Genomic DNA, 17,421 nt, shown 5'->3' with positions numbered 1-17,421 from the left:
CAAAGTAAAAACCAGACAGAGTAGAGTTTAAGAACGCAAATCTGGTTTTGGAGATAGTTGATCTTGTTGACTTTCCACAGCTTTGATCTTGAACTGGATTGGAATTGTACGGTGAAGCTTTTCTCTTTGGCGATGTTCCAATTCCTTATTTATTCTCCAAGCAGATGTGGCAGCTTCTCTAGTTCTTCATTTCAGACTCTTTCCGTGGCCCCACCGACTGCTGAGACTCCGCCGACTACTGCAATCTCTCCCAAGCAGCCTTTGTGAAGGCTCCCTCTTGTATTATGCTATGTTTCTTTATTTCCCAGTTTGCTGTTCATTTCCACGAAGTTTAATGTTAAAATCCTTTGCATATTTGTTAATGTTTCAAAATAGAAAGTCACAACCAAAAATAATTAAACAAGTAAGAAAATTGACAATCAAGCAGAATAAATGGGTTGCCTCCCTTAAAGCGCTTGCTTTAACGTCTTCCAGCCGGACGATGAACACCTTCACTTCTCCTTGGAACCCACGGCATGCAGTGGGATCTCCTCCACAACATGCTCCACAAAGTTCTCGTAGTATGGCTTCAAGCGATGTCCATTCACTTTGAATTCTTGCCCGGTTCTCAAGCTCTTAATTTGGACTGCACCATGCACAAAAAGATTAGTAACAACAAACGGGCCAACCCATTTGGAACGTAACTTACCAGGGAATAGACGAAGGCGAGAGTTGAACAACAACACTTTCTGCCCAATTTCGAAAGTCTTGCCTCGAAGCATCTTATCATGGAATGCCGTGGTCTTCTCTTTGTAAATTCTAGCATTCTCATAAGCTTCATGCCTTATCTCATCAAGTTCACTCAATTGAAGCTTTCGATGAATTCCAGCTTGGTCCACATTCAAATTGAAGGTCTTGATGGCCCAATGAGCTCTATGTTCTAATTCCACGGGAAGATGGCAAGGCTTGCCATACACAAGTCGAAAAGGAGACATACCAATGGGGGTTTTGTAAGCCGTTCGATACGCCCATAGTGCATCATCCAGCCGTAAGCTCCAATCTTTTCTATTTGGCCCAACGGTCTTCTCCAAAATCTGTTTGATCTCACGATTAGATACCTCGGCTTGGCCATTGGTTTGGGGGTGGTAAGGTGTGGAAACCTTATGCGTCACATGATACTTCTTGAGTAATGCCCCAATGGTACGGTTGCAAAAATGAGACCCTCCATCACTGATTAGCACCCTAGGCATCCCAAATCTAGAAAAGATATTAGTTTTCACAAAATCTGCCACAACTTTAGAATCGTTAGTTCGAGTGGCTTTCGCTTCCACCCACTTTGAAACATAATCAACGGCAAGTAATATGTAGGTGAAACCAAAAGATGAAGGAAAAGGACCCATAAAATCGATACCCCAAACATCAAAGATTTCAACAACAAAGATGGGTACCTGCGGCATTTGATCTTTTTGGCTAATATTACCTGTCCTTTGGCAGCGATCACATGTTAAACAGAAGGTTCTAGCATCTTTAAACAAAGTAGGCCAATAAAAACCACATTCAAGAACCTTAAAAGCTGTCCTTTGGGTGCCAAAGTGACCCCCACATGCATATGTGTGACAAAAACTTAAAATTGAGTGAAAATCTGATTCATGCACACATCTTCTTATAACCTGATCTGAACAATATTTCCACAAGTATGGGTCATCCCAAACATAAAATCTAGCATCCTTTTTAAGTTTATCACGTTGGAATTTGTTTAGGGTGCTAGGAACTTGTTTAGTCACCAAATAATTCACCAAATCCGCGTACCAAGGCTCACTTACCTGGATAGACATTAGTTGCTCATCGGGGAAGGTTTCAGAAATTGGCGATGCTTCCTTATGCACCATTCGACTTAGGTGGTCAGCCACCACATTCTCCACGCCCTTCTTATCCCGAATCTCAATGTCAAACTCTTGTAGAAGCAACATCCATCGAATTAGTCTAGGCTTGGCCTCTTTTTTTGTGAGTAAATACTTGAGAGCTGCATGATCAGTAAAAATAATAACTTTAGTACCAAGTAAGTATGATCGGAACTTATCTAATGCAAATACCACAGCAAGTAATTCTTTTTCAGTGGTGGAGTAATTTAATTGAGCATCATTTAATGTCCTAGAGGCATAATAAATAACATGAGGTTGTTTGTTCTTTCGTTGCCCCAAAACAGCACCAATCGCATAATCCGAAGCATCGCACATCAACTCGAATGGAAGGCTCCAATCTGGAGGTGTGATAATGGGAGCCGAAGTAAGAGCTTCTTTTAATTGCTTGAATGCCGTGGAGCATGCATCATCAAACTCGAAAGCCACCTCTTTTTGAAGCAATCGGCATAGTGGTTGTGAAATCTTGGAGAAATCCTTTATGAAACGCCTATAAAAACCTGCGTGACCAAGAAACGAACGAACCTCTCTAACCGAAGTTGGAGAGGGTAAGTGACGAACAAGGTCTACCTTAGATTTATCCACTTCAATGCCTTCTTCAGAAATAATATGTCCTAGAACAATACCTTGCTTAACCATGAAGTGACATTTTTCCCAATTAAGCACAAGATTCGTTTCAACACAACGTTTCAAAATTAAGGTCAGATTACTCAAGCAATGATCGAATGAATTACCAAACACGCTGAAATCATCCATGAATATCTCAATAATTTTCTCCACATAATCAGAAAAGATACTCACCATGCATCGTTGAAATGTCGCAGGGGCATTGCACAAACCAAATGGCATGCGCCTGTATGCAAAGGTGCCAAAGGGGCACGTGAACGTTGTCTTTTCTTGGTCCTCCGGAGCTATCACAATTTGGTTATATCCGGAATATCCATCAAGAAAGCAATAAAATTTATAACCGGCTAACCTTTCTAACATTTGGTCCAGGAATGGCAACGGAAAGTGATCCTTCCTTGTCATGGCATTTAACTTCCTGTAATCAATACAAACACGCCAACCAGTCACCACACGAGTGGGTACAAGCTCTTGTTCTTCATTCTTCACCACCGTGATCCCGGACTTCTTTGGAACAACCTGCACGGGAGACACCCAACGACTATCAGAAATAGGGTATATAACACCACAGTCAAGCAATTTTATAACCTCCTTCTTTACTACTTCCAACATGGGTGGATTAAGGCGACGTTGAGCCTCCCGAGATGGCTTAGCTCCCTCCTCCAAAAGGATGCGATGCATGCACGTGGTGGGACTAATGCCTTTGATATCCGCCAAGGTCCATCCAATGGCAGATTTGTGCTCCTTTAACACCCTTATCAACTTGTCTTCTTCTTGGGCCGTGAGTGAGCTAGATATGATGACGGGTAGTGTTTGATCTTCTCCCAAGAAAACATACTTCAAGTGACTAGGTAATGGCTTCAACTCAAGTGTAGGTGGCTGCACAATGGATGGAAGTAACTTGTTAGCCAAAACCGAATCTAAAATTGAGAGTGAAGACTTACCAGAATGTGATGGCAATGACTCGAGGGCCGCGACCATTTCAAACACTTCACCACAAGGAGGCACGGCAATATGGTCAGATTCCATGCTGTGGGTTGCTTGGATTCCCCCACACTTGTTTCTTGCTCCTATGCCGTGCACTAAGGCTATTTCAAGTGCATCGTCGTTCATTCGATCCAAATGTACCTGTGCCAAAGAATCAACAATGTCAATAGCGAAACAAGAATGGTCCTCCATTGGATATTTAATGGTTTCAGAAAGATTAAAACGAATAATGTCTCCATCAAACTCCATGGTTAATGTTCCCATAAACACATCTATTTTTGTTCTCGCTGTTTTCATGAATGGTCGGCCTAGCAAGATTGGCAATGATGGAGCATGGCTTGAATCCTCCATTTCTAAGACATAAAAATCTGCAGGAAAGATAAGATGATTGACCTGCACTAAAACATCCTCAAGGACTCCCTTGGGATAAGCGTTAGAACGATCGGCCAATTGAATTATCACGCCATCCTGTTTTAACTCACCAAGGTTCATTGATGCATAAATGGAATATGGCATAACATTAATAGAAGCACCTAAATCTAACATGCATTTTTCAAATCTAGTGTTTCCAATTACACATGGGATAGTAAAGCTCCCTGGATCCTTACACTTTGGAGGTAACTTCCGTTGCAAAACCGCGGATACATTTTCACTTACCTTCACAACTTCTTTGTTTGAAATTCTTTTCCTAGTTGTGCATAATTCTTTTAAAAACTTTGCGTACCTGGGCACTTGCTTAATAGCATCAAGTAAAGGAATGTTCACTTGGACTTTTCGAAAGGTATCCAAAATGTCCTTTTCGCTTTCTTCTTTCTTCGATTGTGCAAATCTGCGAGGGAAAGGAACATTGGGCAGATTAGTGTTCGAAATCACAACATTTGGAACATTCTTACCTGAGGTGGACGGATGGGATGTCTTAGATGGCTGCGGCATGGGTGATGGTACCCTTGCCGTGGGGTAGGTGTTCTCATCTTCCTTGAGTTGTATCTTCTCATCTTCCTTGTTTCTCACCTCTTTTCCACTTCGTAATGTGATAGCCTTTGCAGATTCGAAGCCACCCTTTGGATTGACCACTGTAGTGCTTGGTAACTTACCATTTTCACGGAATTGCCCCAAAAATTCGGCCATTTGGCCCATTTGCTTCTTCAGCTCATTAACCTCCTTTGCTTGGTTCTGCATTCCCTGCGCCATGGTGGTTAGTAACTGATATGTTTTATCATCATTCATAGACGTACCTGGGTTAGTTTGGGAAGATTGTGCCTGAGGAGGTGGTTGTGGTTCCATTGGCCTTGGAAAGAAACCCGGGGGTTGTCGGAATCCACTTTGTTGGCCATATTGTGGTGCATCTCTCCATCTGAAATTGGGGTGGTCACGCCATCCCGGGTTGTATGTATTGGAGAAAGGATCATTCCTTGGTTGGTTTTGATTCCCATAACCTACAGCATTGGCCGATTCCCATCCTCCATTCTCAATTAATTGAGGGCATTGATCAGATTGGTGTCCTTGAATGGAGCATACACCACAGATTGTAGTTCCTTGCGTTTTGGGGCCTTCAACCAACTGCGATAACATAGACGTAAGGTTAGCCATTTGGGACTGTAACTCAGAAATAGAACTTACCTCATTGACATGATGTGGCCGTGGGGTGTCTCTTTGCCCAACACCTTCATATTGTTGTGCATTGAGTGCTCGATTCGCAATGAGGGTTTTGGCATCCCTAGGTGTCTTATCCACTAGAGCTCCTCCCGCGGAAGCATCCAACATTTGCCGTTCAAGTGGTAAAAGACCTTCGTAAAAGTATTGAAGAAGTAGCTCCTCCTTCATCTGATGCTGTGGACAAGAAGCAACAAGTGATTTAAATCGTTCATAATAAGATGGGAAAGATTCACCTTGGCTTTGCTGAATTCCACTTATTTTTTTACGAAGAAGAATGATGCGAGAAGTTGGGAAAAACTTCTCCAGAAACGCCCTCTTCATACTCTCCCAAGATGTAACTGTACCGGGAGCCAACTCGTATAACCAATCCTTGGCTTTGTCCATTAAAGAGAATGGAAAAGCCTTCATCTTTAAAATACTTCCGTCAACGGTAACCGGAGTCATACTTGAGCACACCACTTCAAATTCCTTCAAATGTTTGTTCGGATCCTCCATGGAAAGCCCATGGAACTTTGGAATGTGGTGGAGCAAACTTGACTTTAACTCGAACTCTTCGGTTTTACCTTGAGCAGCCATGGGATATTGGATACACAATGGTGCGGCATTATCCAAACCTGAGGCGGCAAGCTCCTTGAGCGTACGGTTGTCCATGGCTATACCTTGCTCTTCTCCACCCACTTGTGCCGTGGCCTTCTCTTCAACCTCAACTTCTTGCTCTTCTAATTCAGGCTCGGGACTAGGAGGATTAGACTCTTGTAATTTCTTTTTCCTTCTCAAAGTCCTCTCAAAATCACCGTCAAAGTCGGAGATATGCTCACGAACAGGTTGTGAGCTACGGGTCATAAACTAGTACCTAAAAACAAAGAAAACAAAACAAATCAGCAACTTAAACAGAAACTTAAACAAAATACAATAATTCGAAAGAAAACAATCCAAGAGATTAGCAAAGTTGCTAATCCCCGGCAACGGCGCCAAAATTTGATGCGTAAAATAAGTTAACACACAAAATTAAACCCTCTTTTTATCAAATGTAGTAAAGTATGTAAGTAGGGATCGTTCTAGGCCGGGGATTAGGAGGGATTGCTAAACACTTGAAAACTGACTTAAAAACATAAAAACAAAATTTAAAACACTAAACTAGACTCAAAGAATGCAAAACTATACTTTAAAATACTTAAACAAACATAAAACTCAAAACAGCAACCTAATGACTCAAAACTGCCTAAAAACCACTTTCTGGGTAGTTTTGAGAACCTAACAAGAACTTGGACGAGGTTGGATGAAAACTTGAATCAAAACACTTAGAAACACAAATCAAAACACTTTCTAACTAATCTAAGACTTCAAAATAAAGGGGGATTTGTTTTGGACGAAAATTGAAAACAAAACAGAAACTTTAAAACAAAACAGATTGTAAAACGTTTTTGGATGAAAAGGATGGATAAAAGGCTAGTTAGGAGGTTCTTCTCCACACATGACACACTTGCAAACAAAATGATTTTCAGTTGTTCTTTCAATAAATTATGAAACTCAACACCCCAAGTTAATTAGATACGCTTAAATTAACCTTCAAGTTCTCCTTAAGTTAATGAATTGGATGGAAAAGCGCATACAACAATTCAAAGCATTCCTCAAAGGTTCCTTACGTGATGAGCACAATAAAGATACAATCAAGAATCATGAAGCACAATGAGAACTATAAGTGTTGACGAGGCATTCGTTACTATGATGAGCATGAAACTAGTGCCAAGAATTCATTCAACGCGATCGTTTTCAAGCGACCTTCACTACTTGTAATTATAAGATTGTAACTATTAGGTGAAACTCCCTCATAATCTAGCATCATATTCATGCATGAAAACTAAGCGTGCACTCTCAATCAACATACACAAATAAGTTATCAATCAAGTAGATGAACGAATTGAATCCGCAACTTATGAAATAACAACTGAATGTAATCAAATCATATTGCAAGCATGTACATGGTTTCGAATCACCCCCCAACTAAGGGGGTTTAGTTCCTCATTCTTGCAATACAAAGATACATAAAATTAGACATTAAAATCAAAGGTAAGAAAACACCTAAAATGCTCCAACTTGGAAAGCAAGTGCATCAATGGATCTCCCTTCCTCCTTGTTGCGGCATGAAGCTTGTGGACAGATTTTTGGGTGGATTTATGGTGTAGAATGGATGGGGAATGATATGGAGGGGTTTAGGGTGAGTGTGGAAGAGTGTTTGATGGTTGGAAGGTGGTGGAGAACTAGGCAAAGAGGGTGGAAGAAGGTGGAGTGGCGATTATGTTTTCTAGGCACTAGAATGGTGTTTTTGGGGTGTTTTGCTTCCTAGGGTGTGTATGGACGAATTTCTGTGATAAAATGATGAATATGGGGGATTCTTCTTTGGCCAAGGGGTGTAAACATGTATTTATAGGCCCCCAAAAACCTTAGAAAATCAGGTTAGGTTAAGGATGAAATGCATGGTAATTTGTGTGTGTGGTGTGCAATGGTCCAAGGGTGAAAATGAAGTGATGATGCAAAGTGTTAAGGGTAAAATGGAGTGGTCTTGAAGCTAGGGAGCATGAATGATTGTGTACAGAGATGGAAAGGGAGGTGAAAATGTGTCAATAAAGATGGAAAGGGTAAAATAGAGATGGAAAGGGTAAAATAAAGATGGAAAGGGTAAAATAGAGATGGAAAGGGAGGTGAAAATGTGTCAATAAATGGGTCAAAGGTGCAGCAACATGTGGTACACAAGGCATGGGATTCCAAATGTGAATGATGAAGCATCAATTGGTGCATGTAATGGATGTAAATGTTGTCTAAAATCTAATGAGTGAAGGGAACAAGAGGTATCAAGCAATTGAGTGTAATAATTAAATGAATTGAAGCATGAAATTAGAAATTATGTAGGGGACAAGAGTGATCAAGCATGGCATGGAATCCAAAGGGAATTCTATGTGGTTTGCATGGCAAGGAATGCAAGTTGGGGTGACAGATTTTTGGGCTGTTTTCTTCATCTTTTGGACCATAATTCTTCATATTCTTGGCCTCTTTAGTTCTCAAATTCGTCCATCCACTTGGCCCATGCATTTGCTATCCATTCCAAGCCCGAAACATGCTCCAAAGGCCTCCAAAATGCATCTTCTTGCATACTTTGTACTTAGAGTCTGAAAACACACGAAAATGACTTTAAACATTAAAATAACTAAGGAAACACGACATAAATGCACAAGAACAAGCCAACTAAGTCGCATAAATATGCTCCTATCAGCTTCATCAATGAAGGACAACAACAAATTCTCAAAAGCTTCACACTATCTTGATCAAGATAGTGTGAAGCAAAATCAATTTATGGTACCCGACAAAAGCTTCATTTCCAAAGCTTCACCAACAAAGCTTCAACTCCAAAGCTTTGCCTACAAAGCTTCGCCTACAAAGCTTCAACACAAAAGCTTCACCCATAATAGCTTCACCTACAAAAACTTCACCCATAAAAGCTTCACCAACAAAAGCTTCACCCACAAAAGCTTCACCCACCACAAAAGCTTCACCCATAAAAGCTTCACCAACAAAAGTTTCACCCACAAAAGCTTTACTCACCACAAAAGCATTACCCACAAAAGCTTCACCTACAAAAGCTTCGCCTACAAAAGCTTCACCCACCACAAAAGCTTCACCTACAAAAGCTTCACCCACAAAAGCTTCACCCATAAAAGCTTCACCAACAAAAGCTTCACCCACCACAAAAGCATTACCCACAAAAGCTTCACCTACAAAAGCTTCGCCTACAAAGCTTCAACACAAAAGGTTCACCTACAAAAGCTTCACACTATCTTGATCAAGATAGTTTGAAGCAAAATCAATTCATGGAACCCAACAAAGCTTCAACCTCAAAGCTTCACCTACAAAGCTTTAACACCAAAGATTCACCTACAAAGCTTAAAAATATATATATATGTTGATGCACAAAACCGGAGGGTCTTGGAACAACATAAATCCGACTGTGAATCTGCAAGAATGTAAAAAACACAAGATGTATCATGGTTCACCCCAATGTTTAGGCTATGTCCACACTGATGTTGATTGTATTCCTCTATAACTGTATGTATGGATTACAAAGTGTTGTTATGTTTGTGAGGGTATTGCCCTCTATTGGGTTCACAAAGAAAGAGAGTTGAGAGAGAAGGATACTCTGAATATGAGAGCCTCTGTTTAGGGATGTCAAACCTTTAGGATTGTGAGGGTGAGGAGTCATTTTTATGGACTAAGGGCTCCTCCCTTTTTACATAGATCATGGGCTCAATGTCTGGAAGCCCAAGTAACGAGGCCCAATATAATATGGTACTAACAGTAGTCCCCTAAGTCTTCAGTCAAAAGAGTCTTTTGGCTGGAGACTTGAAATTCAGTCCATGTGTGGGCCGAAGTAACTAGATGTCATCTAGAACTGATACTCGAGATAAGGCAGTGTTCAATGTGAAATGATGCTCAATTAGAAGTAGCGCATGTTGCGAGGCTGCTCTGCTTGTGGCTTATGTTGCCTTGATTGGCTCAGCTTGTTGCAATAAAGGTGAAGGAGTCCCTTTTATAGAATAAAGGCTCACTCCTCAATACATAAATAATGGGCTAAAGTTGATGTTCGCGGTGAGGTAGTTGCTCAGTAGGCAGCGATGCTCTCTAATGATGGTGAGGGAGTCCCTTTTATAGAATAAGGGATCGCTCCTCAATACAAAAGTGATGGGCTAGAGTTAATGCTCGCAGCAAGGTGGTTGCTTAGCTGGCGGTGATGCTCTTTAATGATAGTGAGGGAGTCCCTTTTATAGAATAAGGGCTCGCTCCTCAATACATAAGTGATGGGCTAAAAGTCTCTCTCTGATAAAGGTGAATGAGTCCCTTTTATAAAATAAGGGTTCGCTCCTCAATACATGCATAAGGGGTGCTCTCTAATGAACGTGAGTGGGTCCTTTTTATAGAATAAGGGTTCGCTTCTCAGTACATAAATAATGGGCTAAGTCCCCCAAGTATTTTTCATGAGGCCCAGTCGCGGAAGCCCAATATATCGTACATAGTGTAGTCCCCCAAGTCTTCAGTCAATAATGAAGGAAATTTTGTGAAAAACATGTTCATTTGAGCAATAAACAAAACATTACCCATGAAATTCAAAGCCTATTAGAAAGGTGAACCAAGACTCAACCCAAGAACAAAGTGAGTTGAGAGATTTTATACCTTTGTTAATTCCTCTTTGCATAAGCAAAGGCTAATCACCCAAGGAGAGGGCCTTCATTCCTTGCTTCTTAGATCCATGGATTTCTTGGATGAGGATGGTTGAAAGGATTCTCCAAGTTCCCAAAATTGAGAACCTCTAATTTTTCCACACCAAGGAAGGACTTGAAGAAGAGATGAGTGACCTTGGAGGATGAGAGATTGCTTGCTAATCTCCTCTAAGGGGGCCTCTTAGAGAGAAAGGGAGAGACATTGTGTTCTCATCTTTTCTCTAAAAGAAACCATTATGAAGAAAAGGCTATAAAGTCATATTTATACCTACCTTCATTGGAGTGTCAAACTTGTAATAAGTCCAAAACCCACTCCTTTATCAATATGGCCGGCCATAGGGTGTTATTGGGCTATTTGGGCCTTTATGAATATTTAGTCATTAAGTTGTCATACAACTTAAGTCAATGGGCTTGACATTTAAAGCCCATTGGGCCTTGAGGCCCAAAACTAACCCGAGGTCTTTAATGAACTTTATTCGTTTGATTAATTAACATATTAATTAATCCTTTCCATAAATAATTAAACCATTCAATTATCCTTACTCATCTCTGTTGTTTCTTCAATCTCTACCTTACAAGGTGTACGATCCATTAGGTTCCTTTTAGCGAGGCAGTGGGCGATTAGAACTCTTTCAAATCGATTGTGAATTGAAACTTACTTTCAATTCTCCCTTTAGTGATTATACACGTTTAGGGCTTCCACAAGCCATGAGTGACACCTAGCAGTATGTCATGGTTACCCAAGCTAATCAGAAGAGGTGGATAACCTATTCAGTTTAGGATTACAATGCAATACGGTCTTTCTCTAATACAATACTCTTGACCACATTGTTTGGTTTGATAGTTTAATCATGTCTACTATCCAATGTGATTCATTTACTTATATGATTACCTTGAATGTGATTTGGAACAACTTCCTAAATCTCATTCATACTCTGGCCAGAGATTCTTAATCATATCATAAAGTATTCTCCCTCAAACGGCTTGAAGGTTAGAGATCCCTTGTTGCGCATTCACTTGCCTCTATGGCTAAGTGGCTTAACCCCAACTATGTCGTGGACACCCTCTGACAGAGTGACTTTGACATAGTCAAATATCAAGGACCTAACCACAAGACAACTATGATGCCTCAGGTCAAAGGACTACTTTGCATTATCCCAACCATGAGTTCTCATGTGACATGAGTATGAGAACTCCTCGTTGATCGTGTTCAGTGGACTCATTCTCTATTGCGCATCTACATGCTTGTCTTGGTGTCAATCACACCAATGACTTGAGACCAGTCACTCTCCTTGAGAGAAGACATAGCACGTACTGATCTTAACGGACTGTCAATGCCCAATTGGCAATCCTATGATCAGGAACGTTTAGGATATGTATACGAAAGAGAATGGTCTCATGAATCTAACTTCTTTAAATTACATTCTCCTAATTACATATTCCTTGGACTTATGGTTTAAGCATATAACATTTATATGAGACGACTTAAAACAATAATCTTTGCCCTTGATACTAGATTAGTTTAACATGTGAAATGTCTGTAAAGTATCATCATATGATTGGTTTTAGGGTACATTTCCAACAATCTCCCACTTGCACTAGAGCCAATCAGCTTGGTCATCAATGATGATACCTCTTCTGTAGTCATTTCAAAAATGGCTGAGTAGTAGGCCTAGACAATGGATATCTATATGTTATCCATAGAAGCAACCTTGAGAATAACGACGTCACCATTATACATGATTCTTAATCATGTGGTTTAGTCTCTCATTTGAGTTCGGATCGTGATGAGACCTTGATTCCTTAGCTTGAGCTATCGCCCCATTAGTGTCGTAGTGTCGGTACACTAGAGACACTTTCTAGTTGGAACTGAATAGAGAGTTCATAAATGAACTTTCTCATCCAAACAACATTGTTGTAAGCTTCTTTATGGCAATATATTTTTCATGCATAATGGAACACGCTAAAGTCATTACTTTTAATGTTTCCATACAAATATCTCTTTAGTCATAATAAAGAGATATCTAATTATCTTTTCATTCATAATGAAGAAACATCCAATGATGGATTAGATTCATAATCTAATACATTTATGCTTCCATTACGTTACTCTAATTCTTCCTCATTCTTGAGGAATCCATCCTTTATTATTTCTCAAATACTTAAGGATTCACTTGACAGTTGCCATGGTTATGATCCGGGGCTTGCATTGATATCGTCTTGTACCGATCTTGGTACAACTCATATCAACGTTTTTCATACAGGATGGATAAAGGATTCTATTTATGCATTATTTCTTTGGGAGTCAAAGGGTACGTTCCCTTTGAGAAGAGCTACCTCCTAGTCTCACTAGAGTTGTTCTTCTGATTGAAGTTTATCATCATATGAGAAACTTCCTAGCATCTTTTGTCAATTATTAGGGATTGATATAATCCAATTATATCTTGAAATCTATCATTGTAGATTTCCATCCAATGTATATAGACTATGTCTCCCATATCTATTCTATCTTTATAGAATGTTTAAAGTCATAACTTTAACGAAAAAGTATTCTTTTCATTTCCAAAATTAATATATCATATATGTGTATATATATATATATATATTCAAATTTAGGAACATGATTAACTCCCACTAATCTTTTGTAAACCTAGTAAACAAAAGATTCATTTACATCTTTATGAGAAATCAAACGATTTGATCTTTTCTCTCATAAGACGCTTATAGCTCCCACTAGCTTGCTAAGATTCATGATGGATGGATCTCTACAACTTACATGTCTTGTGATTCATAGTTTTAGACATATATTATCAAGACTATATTAATAATGGTTTCGGAAACCCATATTATATCCAAACATTGAATCACCATTTAGTTGTAGCTAGCAATCTTCGAATTAATTGAAACCAAGACTACGTTAAAGATGGTTTCTTCAAAGTCAACCAATCTCTTTGATTGTAGTCACTTTAAGCTACCAATTAGCTATAAAGGTTTCATTATTTCGGGTCAAATGGTACTTTACCATTAACTCTATGACATAATCATAAAGTTCAAACCATTTAACTGAGACAGTTTATAAATCCTTCTCGACTACCTTGGAGCTTGTGGTATAGGAACTAGGTTGTTATATTTGTTGATCACTATCTTGTCTCTCAAAGAACCCATTCTTTGAGTTCTATCCCTCGTTCATTTGCTCCATCTTAGGCAAATCCTAGTGTAGGATTACAATGAACTACCCAACAAACAACATTTGTTAGTTGGTTTATAGAAGTGATATCCAAATGTTAATTTAAGGATACCCACGAGATAATTCTTTAAACAAGTATTGCTTATTAGCACACAACCCCAAATCTTACCATGATTAAGATTTGTCTTTCTTTCCAACTACATCCTATGGAGTCATGAAAATTTTGGAAGATCTTCTAATTGACAATCATATTGTCTTAGAAGTGTGTATCTTATATATGGGTAATTGATAACATCCAACGAACTAAATCTTATTTGAGTTCGTTCTTCTCTTAATGGAGAAATCCATTATCTTATGATGCTTCTTTCCTTGATATCTTTCAAGGAAACTATTCTAAAGTGTTACCTTTCCTCGGATCAAATCTAAGGAGGTAAATACTTTAGACATCTTACTCATCAACTTACATTTCTTGAATTCTTTGAAACCTTTTGCAAAGTATTCGGAGTTATGTTTATTCAAAATAAATGATAGTCCAACCAAAAGCGATCTTCGGTGAATGTCATACAACATGAGTAGTATTATGTTGTGGACAAGTGCCACTAACATCTAAGTGAATTTACCTCAACAACTTTGTGATTCTTTCTTCCTTTCCAAAAGAATAAAGATTCAAACATTTTGCCTCTATACAATTTTAACAAGAAGGCATTGGATCCGGATCTAACGATCCAAAGCATCCATCTATGACCAACTCGTAATTTATGTTTTAGAGGTATCACAACTCAGTTGGGATTAGTCACTACCTTGCAACCTTTTGGGTTTTAAGCATCGTTATATTCTAAACAGTTAACACTACCATATCATCTCTACTGTAGAGATAATCAATTTGATTACAATAATCTAATCATTCATTAATAAAGAACAATGTTTTGTCAAACAAAACATTCATCCATCTCTCATAGTGACGGAATTAAGTTCCGTAAAATTGGAATGTAAAGACAATCTTTGGTTTTTCCAATTTCTTTGGTAGTTCATATGAGGAAGTAAGTACGATCTGCTTTCGCAGAGATCTACATTTGATTCACGTTCCGAATGTGAAGTACTTTCTCTTCTCTCATTAATCTTCTACTTCTTATTAGCCACTTTTTACAACGATTGTAAAACATAGTTACTAATACGGAATCAAGCATTCAAGTAGAAGAACCAATTGTTTTGAACTTTTCAAGAACAATTCACAACACCTTCGAAAGGTGTGTTCTTGACACTTGCAAGACATTTCTTGCAAATACCCCTTCCAGTGTCCATCCTTTCATAAAGAAAGTTTGTTCCCTCGAAGTTATTTCCCCTTCTTCATTTGACTTCTCCTTTGACTACAATAGCCATGGTCCCTAAACTCCCACTATCTCTCTTGAAACTTATTTCAATTGTGTTATACACATCAAACGATTTCGAGAGCGTGTGGTTATTGTTCACTATATAGTTTACAATAAACTTAGTGAACCATTTAGATAGGGACACAAAGGTGAAGTCCTTGTCTAGTTTCCGTCTCTAGAAGTGGTTTAACACTTCAACACTCAATGATTCAAAATCATCATAAGTCCATGTTGATGAACTATTTTTGTCAACCAACCATTATGTTCTAAACATAATTACAAACTTTCAAGAGTTGTTCAAGGCAACTCTCATTTCTTCATACAACAATTTGTAAGTGAAGAATCATGGCACATAAAGTGTACATGCCCTTGTGCTTACTTCTCAAGTTCCTTGTTCATGTAACAAAGAAACAAGCACTAATGTTTGCGTTAGCTAAAGGTTGTTCAAAGCAACTCTTATTTCTTCATACAACAATTTGTAATTGAAGAATTATGACATTAAAAGTGTTGTCCTCTTTATGATAGACTTATCTAACATGTTCTTCTAATGATACATTATCAATAGGAAGATTGCGAGGATGAGACTACTTAGGTACATATACAAGCCATTATAGACAATCTATGGGATTGTAGTACCAAGTCCGGAAACTAAAGCTTTCGGCTTTTTCTTTGTCAAGTTTTGGATAGCGTTTGCAAATATATTGGTAAATAAATACATAACGAATATAAATTGATTGATTTTAAGCCATTTGATTCGGGTCTTTAAATCAAATAGCATCACCCACTATTTTTGGCAAATTCCATATCCCTCATCGGAATTCGAGAGTTTTGGAGGAAACTCTTAGTAGGGTATGGGAGACTCATCATTACCAAGCCCACCTCACAATGATATGATGTTGGCTAGCATCAATAATAATGAGAGAGTATGCTTACTCATTTGCATCTCTTGCAAGTACCCATCTTATTTGGCCTCTAGAGAATGAAGCCTCACAATGATATGATGTTGGCTCCATTGCAGTTAGTTAAGTCATTCCCACCATGCAAGTTCGAGTAGGGGTTCAAGAACAACCTCACAATGATATGATGTTGATCATTCTCGTTGCCTACCTTCACAACATCATGTATGCATATAGAACTCCTCCTGAGTGTAAGCACGCACTTTGTACTCCCTCATGATAGGGTGAAGTCGGTGTACGAGTCACAAACGATCGGAGCCTACCACGGTGGAAGGCCACGAAAGAATGTTCAAAGCACTCTCACGCTTATCAACTTAATAATGGTTTGGTTGAGGGTTTTAGGTCTCATCACATATAAGCATGTATTTTAATCTAATTAAAACAATTTTGTCATATTACAACTATTGATCCATGTAATTGATTTAGTAGTATATAGTACTCCCACTAAGCTTGTAAAACGGTTTTTAAAGCAAGAGTATATGGTACTACAAACATAAGGTTTGCATTCATTGATGGACTATATAGTTGCCTTAGGGCCTTAGGATGACTATGAACCTTTGATTAGATCCAACACGAGCCTAGTGTTGAATCTCAGTCTAGGGATGGTGATTGATTTTAGTTACGCATTTAATCATATTAAGGCGTGTTTTTCTTATTGGGCGTTGGACCCAACTACTCCAATTTCATGCATATCAAATAAAACAAGAAAGGAATACTTCAAAGTAAAGAAGAGCTTATGCTCTTTTACAACATTTGATCAAAACAAATTACTTTAAAGTAAAGAAGAGCTTATGCTCTTTTACAATATTTGATCATACCAAATTACAACCAAAATCTAATCTACACATTTCCATGGTTCAAACAAATTTGAGATGGCCTTTCACACAGCTCAATTATCGTAGGCTTAGGTTCATAATCACCCTTTCTTTAATTAATTAACGCTTTAACTAATTAAACTTGAATGCAACATTTTCATTTGTTTGTTGTTTCCATAGAATTGATTTAAATGGAGCTAAATGAAATGAAAATCCAATTCTCATTTAAAGATACAAAACTATTTTGTTCTCAACTAATTTGGGCCAAATGCAATAACCTCAACTTTTTGGGCTATGTTGCAAAACACAAACTTTTGAGGTCACTTTGTAAGAACACAAAAGTCCACTACTTCATGTAATTACAACTAGAACCCCAAAATTTCATCAAATACAAAAACTTCACTAAAGAGCAAAACAATTTGTCCTTTAGTGATTTTGGGCCTTTACGTAAAAACGTAAACTTTCGGGTCAAAGTACAAATACACAAAAGTATCAAAACTTTATGTAATTGCATACAAGCCCCAAAAGTACCATATTTTAATAGGGTGGCCGGTTGGTGAGAGTGATGGTGTCATAAAAACTTTTGAATTTTTCAACAAAGTGAAAGGTGATGGGTTGAAAAGGTGATGGGTTGGTTTGAAAAAGTAGGTTTCCATAA

At 38.5% G+C, this 17,421-nt stretch overlaps 1 protein-coding gene across 2 annotated transcripts; it reads right to left on the bottom strand.

Annotated features, from left to right (window-relative positions):
• Positions 1-390: 390 nt before the first annotated feature.
• LOC139188209 (uncharacterized) lies at positions 391-7,559 on the bottom strand. 2 transcript variants are annotated; one of them, XM_070805406.1, is made up of 2 exons: positions 2,700-7,559; positions 391-2,528 (listed from the first exon to the last, which is right to left on the bottom strand). In XM_070805406.1, the coding sequence occupies exons 1-2, from the start codon at positions 6,006-6,008 to the stop codon at positions 492-494; spliced, it is 5,346 nt and encodes a 1,781-aa protein (XP_070661507.1). In that variant the 5' UTR covers positions 6,009-7,559; the 3' UTR covers positions 391-491. The 2 variants fall into 2 exon arrangements, with proteins under 2 accessions (XP_070661507.1, XP_070661508.1); XM_070805407.1 differs by having other exon boundaries at positions 391-3,650; positions 3,903-7,559.
• Between the last annotated feature and the right edge of the window lie 9,862 nt (positions 7,560-17,421).

This window comes from Malus domestica, chromosome 09, assembly GCF_042453785.1.
Source record: "Malus domestica chromosome 09, GDT2T_hap1".
In the NCBI taxonomy this organism is placed as follows: Eukaryota; Viridiplantae; Streptophyta; class Magnoliopsida; order Rosales; family Rosaceae; genus Malus; species Malus domestica.
The sequence above is the reverse complement of the archived record's forward strand: the minus strand, read 5'-3'. Positions and strand labels throughout refer to the sequence as shown.

What these genes read in the sequence shown, in the direction of transcription:
- LOC139188209 (XM_070805406.1), bottom strand. Translation starts at nt 6,008, where the DNA reads ATGACCCGTAGCTCACAACCTGTTCGTGAGCATATCTCCGACTTTGAC. An exon ending in CGACATTTCAACGATGCATG is followed by an intron (nt 2,529 to 2,699) that starts GTGAGTATCTTT and finishes TTCATGGTTAAG; the next exon opens with CAAGGTATTGTTCTAGGACA.